Below are 20,886 nucleotides of genomic sequence, written 5' to 3' on the forward strand. Positions count from 1 at the left end.
AATTTGCACTAACTTTGTCCTCTGTGCTAGAGAACTGTAGTTCAATTTCCAGAGAACTGTGGCTCATACTGATATTAAGTTATATAGCTGGAGCCCGAGGCTGTTAGGAGGTGACTTGTATTGTATAATGTCCAGAAAAAAATCTCTCTGTTTCAAGCCAATAATTTGGAATAATCAAATGAGAGTTTGCCTCTGAAGAATCTATCACAGGTTTTATATGCATGGTACAGGACATTTAGAGTTTTACTTAGCCCTATGTAGACATGCAACCCAAAAGGATATATTCAATAAAGCTGCTAGTTTTTAAATAATAATGAACTTTAGCATATTAAATTGAACTCTCAGTAACCTGAGAGATGTAACTAAAAATGTATTCAAATTAAAACCCCAGATCAGAAGTCCAGCACAAAATATCAATTTAGTATCTCTATAATGAGCTATACCAAAATCCTGAATCCAAACACTCCTGAAACTGAGTTTCACCATGTAGATTGAACTATGAACTTTGCCAAGTGTTGTGAGATTTGGATTTGGCATTTTATAGAGATACTGTGATTCAATCCTGGGTCCAGAGTTCAGCTTCAACTGCTTGGTTTCATCTTATTTCTAGAGATAATACTTAGAACAGTCCTTTTATTATGATGATAAACTATCTGTGGTGGCCATTGTTCTGGAAGTTAGAATGAACAGAATATAGTCCATGTTTTGCCCAGCAAAAATTGGGGGCGGTTATGGCTGCGTGGTTGCTGGTGGGGTGCACTGGTGCCTGTTCTGCTTCTCTTCCTTATTAATCCAGGTTTTGAGGGAAAATTAGTTTCTTGGTTCTCCACCTTATCTCAGGGGTACCCTTTGTACTGCTCCCCTCCACCAGCCCAATAGTAGCGGTTCTCTTCAAAGCTAGGCTGCCCCTGGGAGCCCCGACCCTCTGCTGTGATATCTGAGGCCCTTCCAAAATTATTTTAAAAAATTGGCCGAGTTAGGGCTATAATTAACATTGACAGGCAACCAGCCCCTTTAAAAATCACCCCACAGACTGAGGAATGGGAGATACACTAGGAGTTAATGCTATTGTAGTGAATTGGATATTTTTCTCTTAAATTTCCTTTTGAATGTATGATAAACTTGTATTTTTATGTCTTGAATCTGTAATATAGCTGTCATAAGATTTTAGAAGTGTTTCCTTTTCGTCCTTGTCATTCTAATTTGATTTCCAAAAATGTTTATTGATATATTTTTGGCATTGTCATGAAACTGTAACACCATCTCCTTACATTTGCATAGATACCTTATCTTCCTTCCCCAATGTCACCTTATTTCTTTCTGTTTTGACATTGCAGTATCATAAATGTTCAATAACAGTGATGCAGGCTTAACTGCCTTGTCTAGTCTAGAACACTTATGTTTCAAAATAAATGAAAGCTTCTTAGCACAATTTATGGATTAATTCTTTCCACCAAATTTTATATTTAAAGTTTAATACTTTTCTTTGTAAAGCTCGCAAGAAAACATTTGAAACTGGATCAAAATGATAAATCCTCCCATCTATAATTGATTTACTAGAATTTTGGAGGACTAGAAGAGATTAAAATTGGATGCAGACAGACATGTTGATTTGCAGCCTGACCACTTTTGAAATGACAAGGGCCTAAATCTGTCTTGCTTTGCTCATACAAGTAATCCAACTGAAGTCAACTGAGCAAGGAGAGCAGGATTTGACCTTAGAGTACTAAACCCCACAGCAAGTGCTTTATAACAAGCATACAACTCAACTGTTCAGCACCTCTGTAATATGTTCAATCTAGAGCTCATTAAAGTGTGCAGTGGAGCACAACTCTCCAGTTCACAAATAGGACACAAGATACAGATCTTGGAGTCATCGTGGATAGTTCTCCGAAGACGTCCACGCCGTGTGCAGCGGCAGTCAAAAAAACAAACAGGATGTTAGGAATCATTCAAAAAGGGATAGAGAATAAGACGGAGAATATTTTATTGCCCTTATATAAATCCATGGTATGCCCACATCTTGAATACTGCGTACAGATGTGGTCTCCTCATCTCAAAAGAGATATACTGGCATTAGAAAAGGTTCAGAGAAGGGCAACTAAAATGATTAGGGGTTTGGAACGGGTCCCATATGAGGAGAGATTAAAGAGGCTAGGACTTTTCAGCTTGGAAAAGAGGAGACTAAGGGGCGATATGATAGAGGTATATAAAATCATGAGTGGTGTGGAGAAAGTGAATAAGGAAAAGTTATTTACTTGTTCCCATAATATAAGAACTAGGGGCCACCAAATTAAATTAATGGGCAGCAGGTTTAAAACAAATAAAAGGAAGTTCTTCTTCACACAGCGCGCAGTCAACCTGTGGAACTCCTTGCCTGAGGAGGTTGTGAAGGCTAGGACTATAACAGGGTTTAAAAGAGAACTAGATAAATTCATGGAGGTTAAGTCCATTAATGGCTATTAGCCAGGATGGGTAAGGAATGGTGTCCCTAGCCTGTGTTTGTCAGAGGGTGGAGATGGATGGCAGGAGAGAGATCACTTGATCATTACCTGTTAGGTTCACTCCCAATGGGGCACCTGGCATTGGCCACTGTCAGTAGACAGGATACTGGGCTGGACCTTTGGGCTGACCCAGTATGGCCATTCTTATGTTCTTATGACACTGCCAGTGGGAACAGGAAGGGGGAGCTGGAGGATTCCAGGTGGTTGTGGTTCCCAGTATGACCTGAAGGAAGGAGGTGGCATGCAGGAAACTCTGTACAAGCCTGGGACCCAGCATCAGGCTTTTTCCTCTCTCTGGCTCTCTGGCAGGAGGTGGTGAGGGTATCTGAACTGGGGGTAGCCCACGGCTGGGCTCTGGGGGCAAGGGTGTCTTGGTTGGGGGGGGCCTGAAGCTTGGCTCTGGGGGAGAGGGGATGTGGGTGTCTGGGCTGCGGGGGACGCAACTGGGTTTTTAGGGGAAGTGGTGCAGGTGTTTGGGCTGGGGGGGGCACTCTACAGCAGGATTCTGGGGTGTGTGTGTGCAGGTGTCTGGGCTGGGAGGGCCCTGCCGTTGGGCTCTGGGGAGGGAGGGGTGTGGTTGTCTGGGCTGGGAGGGCCCTGCCGCTGGGCTCTGGGGAGGGAGGGGTGTGGGTGTCTGGGCTGGGAGGGCCCTGCCGCTGGGGTCGGGGGGGGGGTTGCGGGTGTCTGGGCTGGGGGGCACCCCACGGCTGGGCTCTGGGGGTGAGGGGATGTGGGTATCTGGGCCGGGGGCGGGCGTGGCTGGGCTCTGGAGGGAGGGGACAGAGAAATAGGAAATGGGTTGTCATAGGAGTTTTTTTAACTTTCTAATCCTGGGAAATCTTTTTTTGTTGTCTGTATTGTTACAGCCGTAGTTGCCGATAGGTATTTTGAAATAAATTACCAAAATAATTGAAACTGGCGTGATTACATTGTGCTATTTTGATAAATAAAATTTGCAGAATTTTAACATTTTGTGCACAGAATTTTTAGGCACAGAATTACCCCAGGAGTATGTTATGTGCTTTCAGTCTTAACAGGTTTTTTTCTTTTTTTCCTTCTGGGACTTTTATATGTGGTTTATTGATACAACTAATTAATATTTTTTAACTTTCAGTATGTTAGATCTACATGCGTTATTAATAAATATGGCTAAATATTATATCCTACTGGTTACCTTCCTAGATTATGGCATTATCATCAATGGATCCCAAATACAATTTTTTAAAACTTTGTTTATTTAGGCAAAATTACAATAAAATGTTAACATACTACAAGTGGTAGATTGATTTATGTGGACTATCTTGATAATGTAGAGTGCAAGAAACAATCTTATTGGTACAGAAACATCAGAATTTTGTATCTTCAGAAGTGAAAGATACATCAAAGAAATTCTGAAATAACTGAAAACTATTCCTGCTTTTTTGCTATTTCAGCACTACCATCCAAAGCCTCTATTCCTGCAAGCAGATGTGCTATAATGCTCTCCTATGCCTGTGCAGGGCTGGAGTAGGGGCCTAGACGGGTACATTCAGGTAGCAGAAGAACAAAGGGAAATATTTCCAATCCAAACTGTAGATGCTCTTTTCTTTTTCACTTAGCAAATATGGCTGAATGTTAAGAAACCATTATTTACAGTCCATCTCAAAGGAAGTCAATTTGTTTTGTTTTCCATTCATTATTTATAACATTATATTATTTGTCGTTTTTGTCATTTTGTAGAGCTTCCAAGAGCAGCTGTCAGGATCTTAAGCAACATGACATTCCTTTTTGTGAGTTTGTCATACACAGCTGAGAGTGCCATTGTTACTGCTTTTATTACCTTCATTCCCAAGTTCATCGAGTCACAGTTTGGCATACCAGCTTCCAATGCCAGCATCTACACTGGTAAGGCATTGCCTTTAGCACAACATTGAAAGGCTTATCATTTTCTGACCACTGAAACAAAAGCAATAGAGGAAAAAAATAAAACTCACTTTAAAATGATAATCTTACCAGCTAAATAATGTCTAACTTTACTTTTTCGGTTCAGAATTCCAGTAGTTCTGTGGGTGTTTGCTATGTTTGTTTAATAAAACGTGAACCAAATGTTGTTGTTTTTGGTTTGTTCAAGTGAAGAACTTGCCATTTTTTTAGGTTATATTAAAGTTTTATTGTGAGGGGAAAAAATATGGGGAAATACCATCACACTCATAAACCTTAGGGTCAGAAGTGACCATCATGATCACATGCAAGGTACAGAGAATCTGCCATTAGTTTAAAAGGTCTTATAAGTTCTTATATTGTTTAATATTATTTTCTTAAAAGCTAATTTTACTTTGTACTCCTCAACCTTTACAATATCCCTCCCTTCCTTTCTGTCCAGTGACCAAATGACTTGTCTATGCCCTACTCATTCATCTTCCACCTTGACTATTGCAATCTCCTCCTCGTTTATTTATTTATAACAGCCTTGCCACAATCCAGCCCATCCACAATGCTGCTGCCAGAATCATCTCTCTCATCACTTAAATTATGTACCCACCCTCTTGGAGAGATTTCACCAGCTCGCCATTGCAACGTGCATCCAGTTCAAACTTTTGTCCGTGCTTTAAAAGTCCTACCTTATACAGCCCGGTCCAGTAATTTGTTCCATGGGAGCAGACCCCCATGCACTTACATGAAGCCTGACTGATTTCACTGGGGCTCTGTGTGGTGCAAGGGGCCTCCTACGCAGAATAATTTACAGAATTGGGCACCATGTGTTGGCCCTGCTCTCTTAACTCTGCTGATGAAAGCAGCCTTTGCTACTCCTCTCATTTCCTTCTCTCACAAACATCTTTGTGCTTTCTTCTGAGCTGCCTCCTGCATTCCCATGCATGGAATGACCTCCTCAAACCTGTTCACCAGCCCACCTCCCTCTCCTTGTTCAAATCCCTCCTAAAAACTCACATCTTTCATCTCACCTTTGAGAACCAAGGGAGAGAAACACAACATTTTAAAAAATAATACAAAACTATCAAGATCATTCCGCCCTGAGTAACGGACCTGTTACATACCTCCCTGTGTAACAAAGCCCCTGGTTGGGCCCATCTATGGGGATTGAACCCAGAAACTCTGGGGCTAAATGCATGACTTTCCACTGTTTGAGTGAAAACAGCTGGCCCAGTAACTTGGAGTCAGAAACACACTCATAAAACTCTTATGTTATTCAGCCACCAGAGGGAGACAAAGGTCCATGCTGGTATAATATGGATTACACTTGCCTTTTCCCTCTGTTTTTGTTGGTAATTCACCCTGCCACCTTTGTCACACCACTATTAAATTGTAAGCCTTTCAGGGTAGGGGCCATATCTTTGAAAGGCATCCACCGCTATTTTTGGTACTTAGAAATATTGAAGAAATAATAACAAAACAAGCAATAATATGCCTTGATCTTTCCCTGCATAGCCTATTTTGAACTTCTTTGAATATGCACCATTTTAGAAGGAAAAACATTCCAGCTTTTCACTTTCAGTATCTTTTCATTTCTGTAGTCAGAAACACTAATTCTCTTAAAGGTATTCTCTTTTCCCATTTTTTCCTGGTTCTGAAGCAGTTCAAGCGTGTTTGTTGCTGTACAACATACATTAAAAATTCCATAGTTCTTGAGATGCACAATGACCCAATGAAACTCATAGTCACAAATTATTATTTCAGCAAGGAGTTTAGCAAGATTAAAAACAGGGATGAACATTTATATGATAGAATATCCAGTTACATTAAATGAGATTAAAAAAATGGGAGGGAAATAAATCCACATGCTTCAGGACATGTCAACCATTAACTGAGAATGGTAGGAAAAATCTTCCTCTATAGGCAAGCTATTCCATAATTGCCAACTTCAAGGTTTCCCCCCCCCCCCCATCTGTCTCTGAAGCACATGTTACTGGCCACCATCAGAGACAGGATACTGAACTAGATGGACCACTCATCTGATCTGGCGTGGCAATTCCTATCTTACTGGGAGGCAATGTGACAACAAATCCCTGGCTATTATTCGAATACTCCAAACTTCAAAATGGAGTCACTTCCCCACCTCCTAGCCCCGGCTATGCCCCAGCGGGTGAGTGAAGTACCAATGGACTAGGCATGCATGATCACTCCAGAAGAGAAGGGAGAACTGTAGGAGAAGGAGAGAAAACTGTCTGGTTGCATGGATCCAGGAAAGGAGAGGAAGCAGTGTGAGATGGAGAGACAGAGAGAAAGAGGATCTGAGTTGGAACCTTGGGTGTCTATCTAGTCCGGGGTCGGTGGGAAAAAAAGAGCAGTCTTTCTGGGATCCTGATCAGGACAGTGGGAAGTAGCAGCAATGGGAGTTTTCTGTGGAAGCCTGTGGAGCGGGGAGAGACATCCTGTGCAGGACATGAAATTAATTAATTATATCATACAGATGCTTGCAGTGATGTTGTAGTTGTGTTGGTTCCAGGATACGAGAGACACAAGGTAGGTGAGGTAATATTTTTTTATTGGACCATCTGTGGGTAGAAGGGACAAGCTTTTGAGCTTCACAGAGCTCTTCTTCAGGTCTCCTGAAGAGTCACTAGGTTAGTTGAAGAAGAGATCTGGGTAGCTCAGAAACTTATCCTTTCTACCAACAGAAGTTGGTCCAATGAAAGATATTACTTACTTTGTCTCTCATATAAAATATAATGGCAGTTATGATTTATGGGACGCTAATTCCTGCTGATGGTTCTAGTGGTTACACAAACTAGGAGTTTTGCTCTCATGATTTATGGCATCATGGGTAGTTTTGATGGAATTATTGACCCATAACTCACATTAGAGGCTGTATACACACAAGAACGAGTGCCAATAAAACATTCATGTGAGACAAAATACGCAAAGGTTGGGAAATTCCCAAAAGTTAGGACTAGATTGAGCCTTTGCTGTATCCTGAGTATGGAGCAGTGTATAGTTGCACTGCCCCAGAGAAGATCCTCAGGAAGTAATTGTGACTCTCAAAAAATCACAGTTCCCCCCTCTATTGCCCACTTACTACTGTGGCAGGTGGGTAATTTCCTAGAGTTATTTAGTAACATTTAATTTTTCTAGAGTTCTTTTGAAGGAAAAAGATTTGGAGGTAGCCAGTGTACTCAGTGACACCAGTGGAGCTTGTAAATTACTTGTACTATTAGTTTACAAGCTCTTCTAGCTTCAGTTGCAGTGTAATTTGTAAATTCTTTGAACCAAAATATCTACACTTCAGATGTGCACTTAATTAGCTGTACACATATGCTCGGTGCATCTATCTTTGTGTGGCCAGCTGGAGACCTACTGAGATTTTGCACAGTGAATTTTCAATTGGCAATTTACAAACAGCCATCTCTTTGTTAAATTTCATTCAATTTCTTTTCTCAAACAAAGCAAAGGCATTAGTCTTCAGTGAGGATTAAATCCATGCCAGATTTCAAGTTTTGAACTTGAGTTTCCTTTGCTGTAGTCTTGTTTATTTAAAAAAAAAAAGTGGTTAGAATTTTTTAAATGCGAAAACTTTAATTTTTCTACCCACAGTGAACTACAAAACCCAAAATACCTAGAGCTCTTAAACTTTCTAAAAACAAACAACAAGAAGTTGACTTCAGAGCAGAGGCTAAACTTGGAAAATTTCAGCTCAAAAGAGAAAATGATTCAGTAGATTATAAAAGTGTGTGAAGAAAGAGGGTTATATTTTGCCATCTAAACTCTTTTGCATTCACTAGTAACTTCTACTGTTCCTAAATATAGTAATATACAGTAAACTGGTTCTACTTCTTTTCTAGAAAAGGTGCAGTGTACAACTTACACAGAATTGATTTTTAAAATCTCTTTGCTACTCCCTATGGAAATGCAATGCTGGGAGCAAATATTGCAGGTTTCTGCAAGCAGACTATTAGTAGCTGTTGTTATCTTTTCTCCTGTGGGAAAGCTTCAAGTGCTGCAGCATTCTGACAACAGCAAAAAGGGCAGAGCCCAAAAATTACTGACTGAAAACTGATCTTAGGTACTATATACAGCATCATATTTTGTGCACACACAAAAAATCCTGTATGCCAAATCATCATTGTAAAATAAAGCAAAGTGCAAGTACAATGGCTTACTATCAAATCTCAGTTTTGTTCCATTATATGACTTTGAAAGTGAAAAATGAATACCTCAATTAGTTGTATATGCTTTGCTTTGGAAGCTCCTCTGGAAGAGCCATTGTAGTAGTGACTATGTTATTTTGATAGTTTATTACCTTCCATTTCACATACACTGTATGAAAAAAAATATAAGTATCAAGTTCTGCTTTGCACAGGGGGCAAAATTGCATTCCAAGCCCCATGATATACTGAGTGAATGTATGCTGCTGCAGGCTTCCCTCTGTGCTACCAACTAGCTGCAGGTCAGCGTGTTCCTGTCCCCTTCCCTTAAGGGTGAATTTTTCCCCCTGATGGACACACACAGGAAGAAGTCCATGTGCTCCTTGAGTGCACAGTTTTCAATTGTTCCCTAGTTCTTGCCTGAGTGGGATGAATGTGGAGGGGGTGGGGGGAAGGGGAGACAAACATTCTCCTTATCCCCTCAGCTCCTATTCTAAGGACAATCTGACCCAGAATGGATGGGAGAGCAGCACAGCTTTCTGTAATAACTGAAAACCAAGCCAGAAATAGGTAGCGAGGATATTGAATGCAAAGGATGGGTCAGAAGGAGGTATCTGGAAGAATGAAGGTAAATTATAGGGAGTGGGGAAGGAGAATAAAATAGTGTGAGGGGATTTTTGCAGAAAGTTGGGAAGAGCAACAAGATGGACAGTACACAGGGCCAGATCCTGACTTGCTGTAAATTGATATAGCTGAGGACCGATGCTTAAAGAGCGTTCCAAATTGTCCTGCTCTTCAATCCTTGTGTTTGTGCCCTACCTCAGAACAGGTACGGCCTGGTGGATTCATAGATTCATAGATTCTAGGACTGGAAGGGACCTCGAGAGGTCATCTAGTCCAGTCCCCTGCCCTCATGGCAGGACCAAATACTGTCTAGAGTAAACCATCCCTGATAGACATTTATCTAACCTACTCTTAAATATCTCCAGAGATGGAGATTCCACAACCTCCCTAGGCAGTTTATTCCAATGTTTAACCACCCTGACAATTAGGAACTTTTTCCTAAGGTCCAACCTAAACCTCCCTTGCTGCAGTTTAAGCCCATTGCTTCTTGTTCCCTTAGAGGCTAAGATGAACAAGTTTTCTCCCACCTCCTTATGACACCCTTTTAGATACCTGAAAACTGCTATCATGTCCCCTCTCAGTCTTCTCTTTTCCAAACTAAACAGACCCAATTCTTTCAGCCTTCCTTCATAGGTCATGTTCTCTAGACCTTTTATCATTCTTGTTGCTCTTCTCTGGACCCTCTCCAATTTCTCCACATCTTTCTTGAAATGCGGTGCCCAGAACTGGACACAATATTCCAGCTGAAGCCTAACCAGCGCAGAGTAGAGCAGAAGAATGACTTCTCGTGTCTTGCTTACAACACACTTGTTTATGCATCCCAGAATCACGTTTGCTTTTTTTGCAACAGCATCACACTGTTGACTCATATTTAGCTTGTGGTCCACTATAACCCCTAGATCCCTTTCTGCCGTACTCCTTCCTAGACAGTCTCTTCCCATTCTGTATGTGTGAAACTGATTGTTCCTTCCTAAGTGGAGCACTTTGCATTTGTCTTTATTAAACTTCATCCTGTTTACCTCAGACCATTTCTCCAATTTGTCCAGATCATTTTGAATTTTGACCCTATCCTCCAAAGCAGTTGCCATCTCTCCCAGTTTGGTATCATCTGCAAACTTAATCAGCGTACTTTCTATGTCAATATCTAAGTCGTTGATGAAGATATTGAACGGAGCCGGTCCCAAAACAGACCCCTGCGGAACCCCATGCGTTATACCTTTCCAGCAGGATTGGGAACCATTAATAAATACTCTCTGAGTACGGTTATCCAGCCAGTTATGCACCCACCTTATAGTAGCCCCATCTAAGTTGTATTTGCCTAGTTTATCGATGAGAATATCATGCGAGACCATATCAAATGCCTTACTAATATCATGCGAGACCGTATCAAATGCCTTACTACAGTTAATCAAGTTATAATTTTGCTATTTGTCCTTTTGATAAATATTGAGAGAGAAAATGTTCAGAATGGGTAAAAAAGTTGGAATTATGTCCTTCTTGCATTCATATCCAATTGTTTATTCTCCTGGGAGTTAACAGCTCTGAAGTTGTTCCCTCAGAAGAGACATTCTTTTAGAAAGAATTAAAAATATTAACTCCCACTCTGTTGGGAGATTGAGAGGTCTTTCTAATTCCACACAGAATTATTATTAAGATCTTAGGTTCACAGTTGGTGTAGTAATTATGGTGGCATTGCTTGTAACATTTATTAACAGTTATTTTCACATTTCCAACCTCATACTTGTTACAGAGATTGCCTTCTGCAAATGTTTGTGGGTAAAGCAGGGGAAGGTTCTGTTACGATTGCAGCTATATTACAATATGTTTTTCAGTAGACTTTTGTTTTATATGTCCCATCATTAAAAAAAAAAAAAAAAAAGAACGCCTATCATGATTTTTTCTGCCCCCTTTCACTGGATGCAACTGTCTGAAAGCTTCTAAATTCACATTTGATGCTGAATGAATCTCCCTGAGCAAGACCATCACTTAAAGATGTACAATAAGAAGCAATGGGCAGTGAGAGCCAGGAGAAGCTAGGAAAAACAGGAACTTTGCACAGTTTAGCAAATCCACAGGGCACTGGGAGATAGGGCTAGCCTGTGGCCCCACTACAACACTACCAATTGATGTTCGTAGCAGCAAAGTCACAGTTCTTATCCATAAACATGTCAGGGCTTAAAGTTTATTGTGCTCTAAGTTTTAAGTGCCAAGTCTTTCAAGTGGTGGAATGCTAAGGGCCAGATTTGGATACCTTCATTCACAGTGAGTCTTCAAGTAGTCCTGTTAAAATCCAGGGGACCACTCATGAGACATGGTAATGCTCAACATGAGTAAAGATATCAGAATCTGGATATCAGCTGGTTAGCGTCTATGACCATAAAAGTTTACAGAGCTCCTAGAAAAAAGACTCATTAGGCTGTTAGAACGAGGTAGGCTTATGAAGTTTGGTCCTGCCCTGAAGGTTTGGATTAGTACATATACTTCACTGGGACTCATCATAGGAGTAAGAAAAGCAGGATTTACCCCAACATTTGAACTAATTTCATCAGAATTTCACTAATTAAACTGGATCAATCTGCATTCCTTGTGATGTTCTGGGGACTACCCAGAGCAGTAAGGGGTCCTGTCATCGCCTGCCCTGTAATCTTTGGGGTCTTTGTGCTGTGCAGCTATGTTTCGATTCCCTGCCACCAGTAGCCAGCCCACTCTGAAATAAATACAAATCAATATTTCTGCTTGTATATGCAATTTTTCTTTTTCTGCTGCCGGGAAAATCATAAAGAAGCTTTTATTAATCCTTTGACATCAGTCCCAGAGCGCTAAAAATTCTGACTCAGTTTGCTGGTAGTGAATTAGTCAATGAGGGCCATATTGTGGAATTTGTCATAATCTAATTAGTGGGTGAAACCAATATTTATTTTCTATTCTCTCTCCACAGTTCCTGTTTTAACCTTACATCTCACTTTCCTCCAAACAGGTGTGATTATTGTCCCAAGTGCTGGTGTTGGCATTGTGCTAGGTGGCTACATTATTAAAAAGCTCAAACTTGGTGCAAGAGAGTCTGCGAAGCTGGCTATGATTTGCAGCGGTGTGTCTTTGCTGTGCTTTTCAACGCTTTTCATTGTTGGATGTGACAGCATTAATCTAGGGGGCATAAATATCCCATACACAACAGGGTAAGTGTCTTTGAATCAATGATTGCAATGCCAGCTATTTGCAAAAGCCTGCTAGAAATCTAGCTATTTTATTTAATTTAAAAATGAGCTATTTTTGAAGTCCATTCATCAAACAAGAACTTGGTGAACACAGTCAGATAAATACATGGTTTAACTGTATGGCCAACATTCTTTTATTTTATAGCTGATTGACAATGAAAGCCTATCAAACACTCATTTGGGTGGCCTAGGTATTCTTGGTCCTGCCTGAGCCTGAAGGGGATAGATGGTTGAACTTATTTTGCCTGATATCAAACCCATTCAAGTATCTTGGGTTTGGAAGTTCAGTTTTGAACTTCAGCACTAGTGGGTTTGTGTTCCACTCGGAGACACCATGAAGAAAGCAGAGTAGGAGGAGAGAAAACTATTCAATAAAAAAATGGGGTAAAAGAGGGGACAGAGAATAGACCACATGCAAAACAGAAAGGGGGAATGTGAGAAAAGGAAGAAAGAACAAAATAGAAAAAAAATTCAAATAAGAAAATAAATACTGAGTCCCATCTTCTTGTGGTGTTATGTGTCTGCTTTGTACCTCACTGCCAGCAGAATCTAGCCATGGAGCCGGGGAAATCAGCCCCTGAAGAAGCAACCAAATGCAGGGGGATCCTCCATTGTTGTAAAGCTGGCCTGTTGTTTCCTAAGCCACAGCCCTCCTTGATTCTGACTCAGATAGGTAGGGGCCAGTGCTGAGGGTCAGGCTGTAGAGTGAAATGATCTTGGGGAGGTGCCATCGTGTCATACTGCCTGGCTGAAGAAGCAGGAAATGGGGACAGAAACTACAGGTACATTATTTAGCAAGGAAGGGGTTGCATAGGTTATCTGTCTTCAGCTGAAATGCTGTTACACCCGCTGGCAGTAAAATGAAGAAATACAAGTGAACAAAAAACTGCCTTGTTCTAAATCTTTCAGATGAAATGTAACTAACCTGCTCCTTCTTCAGTTTTGTGAAGTAAGTATTATGGCCCCGCTGTCACAAACAAGAGAACTGAGGGCTTGTCCACATGAGTACGTTGCTCTGGTTTAACTTAAATTGTTTTTTTAATTGATGTAGTTAAACCAGTGCAAACCCCTGTGTGGACACTCTTATTTCAGTTTTAAGAACAGCTTGTAGCGGTTTAGCCTAAACTGATATCTAATTGACTTCAATTAAACAGAAATAAGCCTTCTCCGCTGGCTTTAACTAAAGAGGTTTAAAGTAACACCTTTAGTTAAACCCACGCAACTTTCTCATTTAGACATGGTGGTTGGCATATTAAAAGCTGAATCCTTGAAAGTATTGATTGCTGTTAACTCCCATTGAAATCAAAATGAGAAAAGAAGTCACTGGGACTTCATCAGTGTCAGTGGAAGTGGAAGGTGCTCAGCACGTTGCAGGGGTGGGCCCTGTGTGAATTACTTAAAGCCACATAGTAAGTCAGTTGATATACAGATTAATAAAACAAGCATTGCTGACCCCCACATTCATCTTTACAACCTGGTCATCGGCGTGATAAACTTCTCCCAGATTCGTTCAGTTGTTATCATTTGATCTAGCTTCAAACCATTTCATTAATAAGAAACTCTTACTCAGACATCAAAGAATGCCAGCATTTAAAAAAAAACATATACACATTTTCTAAAGGAAATTTTTCATTTTGAGGATACCAAAAATAGATATAGCCTTCTCCAAAGTTAAGCTTGTAATAGATCCCAGTTACTAGCTCTGTGTTTCGTTTTCGTAAGCAAATGCAGAATCTGTTTATAACTATTTCTTTTTGTAGTCAAAAGTCACATCAAAGTAATTTCCTTTTTTCTTGCTTGGGCATAATCCACCCATCCAATAGAAAGGAGAGTGAATAGCTGTATCTAGTTAGCATAAAAAACCAAACACAGCTCTCAAAATTCAGGAAAGCAGGTAATGATATTTCACAATGTAAATGTAGTCTGCCTATACCAGGCATGTTCTAAATTGCGGACAGTAAATGGACCGGGAAGCTCAGGTAGATTAAATATGTTTGCAAAGATTTTCTGCAATTTTACATTGGACACAGGTAGTTTTGCATTTGCCAATTTGTCATTGCTTGCTTGGGTTATCAGTAAGATTCAGGGCAATTCTGTATTTCACATTTCAGCATCTTAAACAATGCAGTTGAATGACTCTAGCCTTGCCTCTAATGACAATCTGACATATGTAACATTTAAATGCAACATGAGGGCTCTTCCGCCAGCAGTGTAAATTAGGCATGCTCTTGTGCAGCCCTTATTTGCACCAGGCTGGGCAGTTCTGAATTAGGGAGCTGGCTCCCTGCAGCTCCCACTCAGATGTAGAGGAGAAACAGGAGAGTAAAATTCTGCCTACCAGAAAAACTGAATATAAGGAGCATGAAATACTTGAAAGAAAAAGCTCAACCATGTATTTGATACATGCACCCTGAGATTTTTTTGGATGGAAGCCAGATACACACAATTTGAAATTGAAAAAGATGTCATGAGGTCACTAATCAATTTCAGCCTGAGTCGCAGTGTCTACAATATACTTCTTGACCCACTGGAACAGTTTAAGAATTAATTGCTGAGAACGATACTTAATTTGGTCATATAAGCCAAACCAAAAAAATAAAACCTGGAGACAAAGGGAATACATGATGAACAGATTTGCTTTTTAACCACAGTGCACACCTGTGAAATCTTTTGCCATTGCAAAGCATAATAACAATGATAGTGCTCAGCATTTTAGGGCTGAAACTTGCAAGGTTCTGAGTAGTCCTATGAGGTGCTGAGCACCCTCAGCTCCAACTGACTGCAGTGGGGGTGAAAGGAGCTCAGCCCCTTGCAGATGTGCACAGCATCTCACAGAATCAAACCAATAGTACACTCCATAGGAAGATCTCAAAACCCTTTACAAATATTTACGAGTTAAGCTTTGCCACACCCCTGTGAGGAGGGCAGAAGTGAGAGCATATGAACTGCAGTAGTCTCTGTCCTGAGATATCTGGAATATTTGAAGATGTTGTGTAATAAAGAGGAAAAAAAATAGCTAAGAGCAGATTGTACTCCTCAAATCCATGCATGGAGGGGTCCTACTGCACATAGGCCTCACCCTCCCACTCAGAAAGGGGAGGTGCCCCATAGCGCAATCCCACCCCTATGTGGAACCTCATAGGGAGTCCGCTGTGGGGTCAGGAATTGTGGCAGATGGGAAGAGGGCGAGCACTGGGCAGGTCTGTGATCTGATCCAGGCTGAACACAGACCTCTTCCAGCCTGCTCTACAGAAAGCCGTTCTTGTATTTCGTGAACATTAAACTGTCTTACCTGAAAATAATCAAAATAGCTGCAAAGAGACTCTTCTTTTATTTGTGGCAATGAATGAAAAGGCTGATGTGTACAGGGAGAGAGAATAGCTAGGATAGGTTTCCAGGGTGCTTATCAGCAACCAAAGTCCCTGTATTAGTTTAATTCCATCCCCTCTTTTTATGATATGTAAAATGATACAAAACTGGCTGGTTTTGGTTATACTCTTCTATTGTCCTGGAGCAGTTAAAGTTATTGTAGATAATTTGAAAGATATAATTGGTTTGTTGGATTTTTGGGACAAATAATACACAACAAAATCTCAACTTCCCATCCCAAGCATCAGGTTTTGCTGTTGTTATGTCTCTCTCAATCCAGTCAACCAATCAAAACGAAGTGGATCAGAACAACAAAAAATGAACCTAGATAAAAACCACATAATTCCTACCTTCACTCCAACTCTAGCTGCAACTGACTGCCACATGACAAGGTTTCTACACCAGTGGTTCTCAACCTTTCCAGACTACTGTACCCCTTTCAGGAGTCGATTTGTCTTGTGTACCCCCAAGTTTCGCCTCACTTAAAGACTACTTGCTTACAAAATCAGACATAAAAATATAAAACTGTCACAACACAGTTATTGCAAAATTGCTTATTTTCTCATTTTGACCTTATAATTATAAAATAAATTGATTGGAATATAAATGTTGTACTTACATTTCAGTGTATAGTATATAGTATAGTATAGAGCAGTATAAACATGTCATTGTCTGTATGAAATTTTAGTTTGTACTGACTTCGCTAGTGCTTTTTATGTACCCTGTTGTAAAACTAGGCAAATATCTAGATGACTTGATGTACCCCCTGGAAGCAGGGCCGGCTCCAGGCACCAGGCACCCAAGCATGTGCTTGGGGCGGCACCTGGTAAGGGGCGGCGGGAGGAGCGCGGCTTGGCATTCCACGAGGGGGGCGCTCCGGCGGCGCTCGGCGGGGGGCGGCGCTCGGCGGGGCGGGCTCCAGCGGCGCGGCGCTCAGCGGGGGGGGCAGCGCGGGGCTCGCGCTGGGGGGGGTGTTCCGGCGGCGCTCGGCACGGGGGGGGGGCGGGCTCCGGCGCGTGGCAGTCGGCGGGGGCGGGCTCCGGCGCGCGGCAGTCGGCGGGAGCGGGCTCCGGCCCGCGGCGCTCGGCGGGGGGGGGGCGGCGCGGGCACGGCGCTGGAAGGGGGGTTCCGGCGGCGCTCGGCAGTGGGCGGGGGCGGGCTCCAGCGGCGCAGCGCTCGGCGGGGTGGGGGGGGCGGCTCGGCGCTCGGCTGGGGGGGGTTCCGGCGGCGCTCGGCGCAGGGGGGGGTGGGCTCCGGCGGGGGGGGGCGGCGCGGGGGGGGGCAGCGCTCTGGGGGTATGTGTTCCGGCGGCGCTCGGCGGGGGGGCGGCGCGGCGCTCGGCTGGGGGGGGCTCGGGGGCGGCGCTTTTTTTTGCTGCTTGGGGCAGCAAAAAAGCTAGAGCCTGCCCTGCCTGGAAGACCTCTATGAACCCCCAGGGATACACGTATCCCTGGTTGAGAACTACTGTTCTACACCCTAAAGGTTCAGTAACTAAACCCAGCCTTTCCCCCGCTTTTCTCCTTGCTCTTTGCCATTTCAAAAGAACGCTTGGTAGTTTGGCTATGAGAGAATCATGATGTACAAGGAAGAAGCATTGAAGAAGCCAGTCATGTAACATCCTTCTGTGCAAATGGATTACTCAAACATTTCTCAAAACCACAATTTTCCCAGCATGATCTTGGCAGCCTTTTAAACAGTGGATCCAATTTATTCATTATTTTGGGATGATGGTTAGTTTAATCATGACAGAAATGTTTTTGCTACGTAGCCAAGGCTTCTCCTTTTCACTTTTTATCCCAGTTTTTAGATTGAAGACTTTTTAGGCTGTAAGCTAATCGGGGCAGGAACTATGTTTTCTTTGTGCTTGGAACCTCCTTAGTACATTATATGTGCTACTGCAATCTAAGTAAATAAAAATGAAACCACATACAAATCCATTTGCTGTTTAGGAGATAACATCAATGCTTTCCTATATTTTGGATTTATCTGTGGATTACTTCAATTGTAAGCTCTGTGGGCCATCTTGTGGGGGTTGAGGGTGTGCGTGTGTGCGCATTGCCTAACACAAAGGAGTTCCAATCCCTGATTGTGTATCCCTCAGTATGAATAAATAATAAGAGGCCCCACAACTCTTAAAACTCTAGACTCTACAACTTCCTTCTCCCCTCTTACTTCTCCCTCCCATAGACTAATAGTTGGAGAGAAAGAAAAATCAAAACTAAAATCCTTGTTAGAAAGTAGATTCCCCTTTATCATTAGTCTGTCTAAAGCTCTTCTCCTAATTAATTCTGCCAGAATTATATAAGTGGAAATGAGATATAGAACAGTCCTTTGAGAGGTTAACCAATGCAATTTATCAAATGGAATTCTGGGATTTATCTCTGGTGTGTACATGTCTCAGACTTGCAGCTAATCATATTAATGAAAGGAGCAGAGGAGTAATTTGTAACTGAAAGACGAATTCAGGAAATGCTGTTATTTTTGACCAAATTTTAAAATGTGCATGTGCCAGACTTCGTTGGCAGCTTAAGGCCTCTAGTTGCGGGTGGGATACTGGGAAGAATTTAGGTTATTGGACTGATGCACAGCCATAACAGCCTAAACCAGTAGAGTTGACCACTCCTCAGACATAGTGTCCAACAACAGTCAGAATGAATTGAGTATTTTCATCCAACAGCTTTCTGGAAACATAGCTCAGCTTCAAGAAAACAAAATAATCCCCAGTAAGGGAGGGATGGTTGAGGAGACCTGCAGAAATACAGCATCTCCTGATATTCTACAAGTCTACAATATTTGGAGGCAGCATGTGAGATGGAGATAGGGTGTGCACAGATGAATCAGCACCAAAGAGATCTCTGCCTCCAGTGCAGCCCTGAGATGCTCCCTTGGTGTTTCATTATTGGAAAGGCAAGTTAACACTGAGGGAGGGTTGAAGGTAAAAAAGATATAGACGTGAACACCATATGCGTCTCCCCTAGCAAGCCTGTCAAGCAGATAGAGTGACCTGGTGCTGTGCTATACAGGGTGAGTGTGAGGGAATGGAGAAGTGAGAACTTCTTTATGCAGCCAGATGTTGAGGGGTCAAGTCGAAAAACCCACCGTAATTTGTTGAGGTAGGTCAATTAATGCAAATGGGGGAGATTCAGACTTTTGTATCTTCAGGGCAGTTCCTCCTCTCACATCATCATTTTAAAGTTACAGGCAGTAACCCAGAGGTAAAACACTGTAATATTATCATAGGTCAGGGCAACTGCTCAGCTGGGGGGGGCTGAGTATGAGGGAGGTCCAGATACACACGGGCTGGGTGGATGGGGGAGCAGTTCCCTGTACAGTGACCCCTCCCCCTCGCTTCCTGCCCCCATTGCTCCTCAGCTGCGGGGGGAGGAGGGGAGGAGGAGGAGGGGTCACTGTACAGGGAGCTGCTCCCCCATCCACCCAGCCTGTATGTCTTTTCAAATAAATCTGTCTAGCAAACAAATTAAATCATTATATCTTATACTTACTCATTAATAAGGAAGAGCGGAGTAAGCGTCTGTTCCTTTTATCCTCTTAGCTCTTCCAAGAAGTGTCTAATTTAAATTGATATGACAAAGGCTTTTTATAATAAAGACTCTTTTTAAAAAAACTTTGTTTCTCTATATCGGGTCAGCAACCTTTCAGAAGTGGTGTGCCGAGTCTTCATTTATTCACTCTAATTTAAAGTTTCGCGTGCCAGTAATACATTTTAACGTTTTTAGAAGGTCTCTTTCTATAAGTCTATAATATATAACTAAACTATTGTTGTATGTAAAGTAAATAAGGTTTTTAAAATGTTTAAGAAGCTTCATTTAAAATTAAATTAAAATGCAGAGCCCCCACAGAGTGGTGGCCAGGACCCGGGCAGTGTGAGTGCCACTGAAAATCAGCTCACGTGCCGCCTTCGGCAGGCGTGCCATAGGTTGCCTACCCCTGCTCTATACTCACTGTTTATAATCCTATTTCCACCTTTGCTTTCATTCAGTGATTTCTGGTACTTATCTCTGAAAGCTAGTCCCATTTTGTAATTTCTTCATATTACACACCATGCCCTCATCTTACATTACACACATGTTGTTGACACAATTGCAGCACCTCGTAATGCAAAATAACATTGTTGCATTGACTGATGACCTTCTCTTGGCATTGATGAAGACCAGGTGTTCATGTTGATATTATTAGATCTCCCAGCTGCTTTCATTCCAGTCAGTGATGAAGTGTTGACATGATTGCAGTCTGTGCTGGGAGTGGACAGGGCCACTCTTCAGTGGCTTTGTGCCTTTGTCGCTGACAGCTCCTAGAGGATAGTGTTGGGCCCTTGCTCTTCTACCTGGAGGGTTCCAATAGGCTACCACAATGATCTACTCTGTTTTTTCTTCCTAAGACAGTTAATAACTAGATGTGGGTTGAAGTGTTTTTCAATATGCTGGTGACACCCAGCTTTATAGCTATATCTTGCCCAACGCAGAATGTGGCCAAGTGTCTTTCCCAGTGTCTGGGTGAGAATGAGTCATGGATGACTTAGACTCAGTCTGGATAAGACTGAGGTGATTATGGTGGTTGGGGGAGCAACTGGATGAGTTGAAGGAGGCTATATCAGCCCCCACTCTGATTGAAGGTATTTGGCCGTCAATTGTAAACACAGTTGACATTTTGGTGGGGTCTACATTTAAATAATCCAACAGCAGCATTGACTTGGACTGCTTTTTCTGTCTCCATCTGGCTGAGAGGCTGTGACCTTTCCTTTCGGATGTGGGCTGTGCTATTGCCGTCTGCTCCTTGATCACCTCTAGAATGGGCTGCAACAATGGACTCTAGTGGGACTACATCTTAAATCCATTCAGACACTGAAACTGATGCACAGTGGGATAGCTTGCTTGTTCAGTGTAGTCTCCTGCCATGAGCACGTGATGCCAGTGCTCTGGGATCTGCTGGCTGCCTATTGGCTTCAGAGTGGAATTTAAGGTGTTGGTTCTGACATTTAAAGATCTAAATGGCCTAGGACCTGCCTATCAGAGATTGTCTCTATCCCTGTGCCATTCTGCTGCAGCCGAAATTGGCTGGGGCTTCTTTGGCAAA

At 42.2% G+C, this 20,886-nt stretch overlaps 1 protein-coding gene across 1 annotated transcript in view; it reads left to right on the forward strand.

Annotated features, from left to right (window-relative positions):
* Nucleotides 1-20,886, forward strand: part of SLCO5A1 (solute carrier organic anion transporter family member 5A1) — a 115,586-nt gene that overhangs the window by 75,035 nt on the left and 19,665 nt on the right. The window contains exons 4-5 of the mRNA XM_065399810.1: nucleotides 4,224-4,388; nucleotides 12,186-12,384. Coding sequence (XP_065255882.1) covers nucleotides 4,224-4,388; nucleotides 12,186-12,384 — 364 coding nt within the window. The remainder of the gene's footprint in view (nucleotides 1-4,223; nucleotides 4,389-12,185; nucleotides 12,385-20,886) is intronic.

This window comes from Emys orbicularis, chromosome 2, assembly GCF_028017835.1.
Source record: "Emys orbicularis isolate rEmyOrb1 chromosome 2, rEmyOrb1.hap1, whole genome shotgun sequence".
NCBI lineage: Eukaryota > Metazoa > Chordata > Testudines > Emydidae > Emys > Emys orbicularis.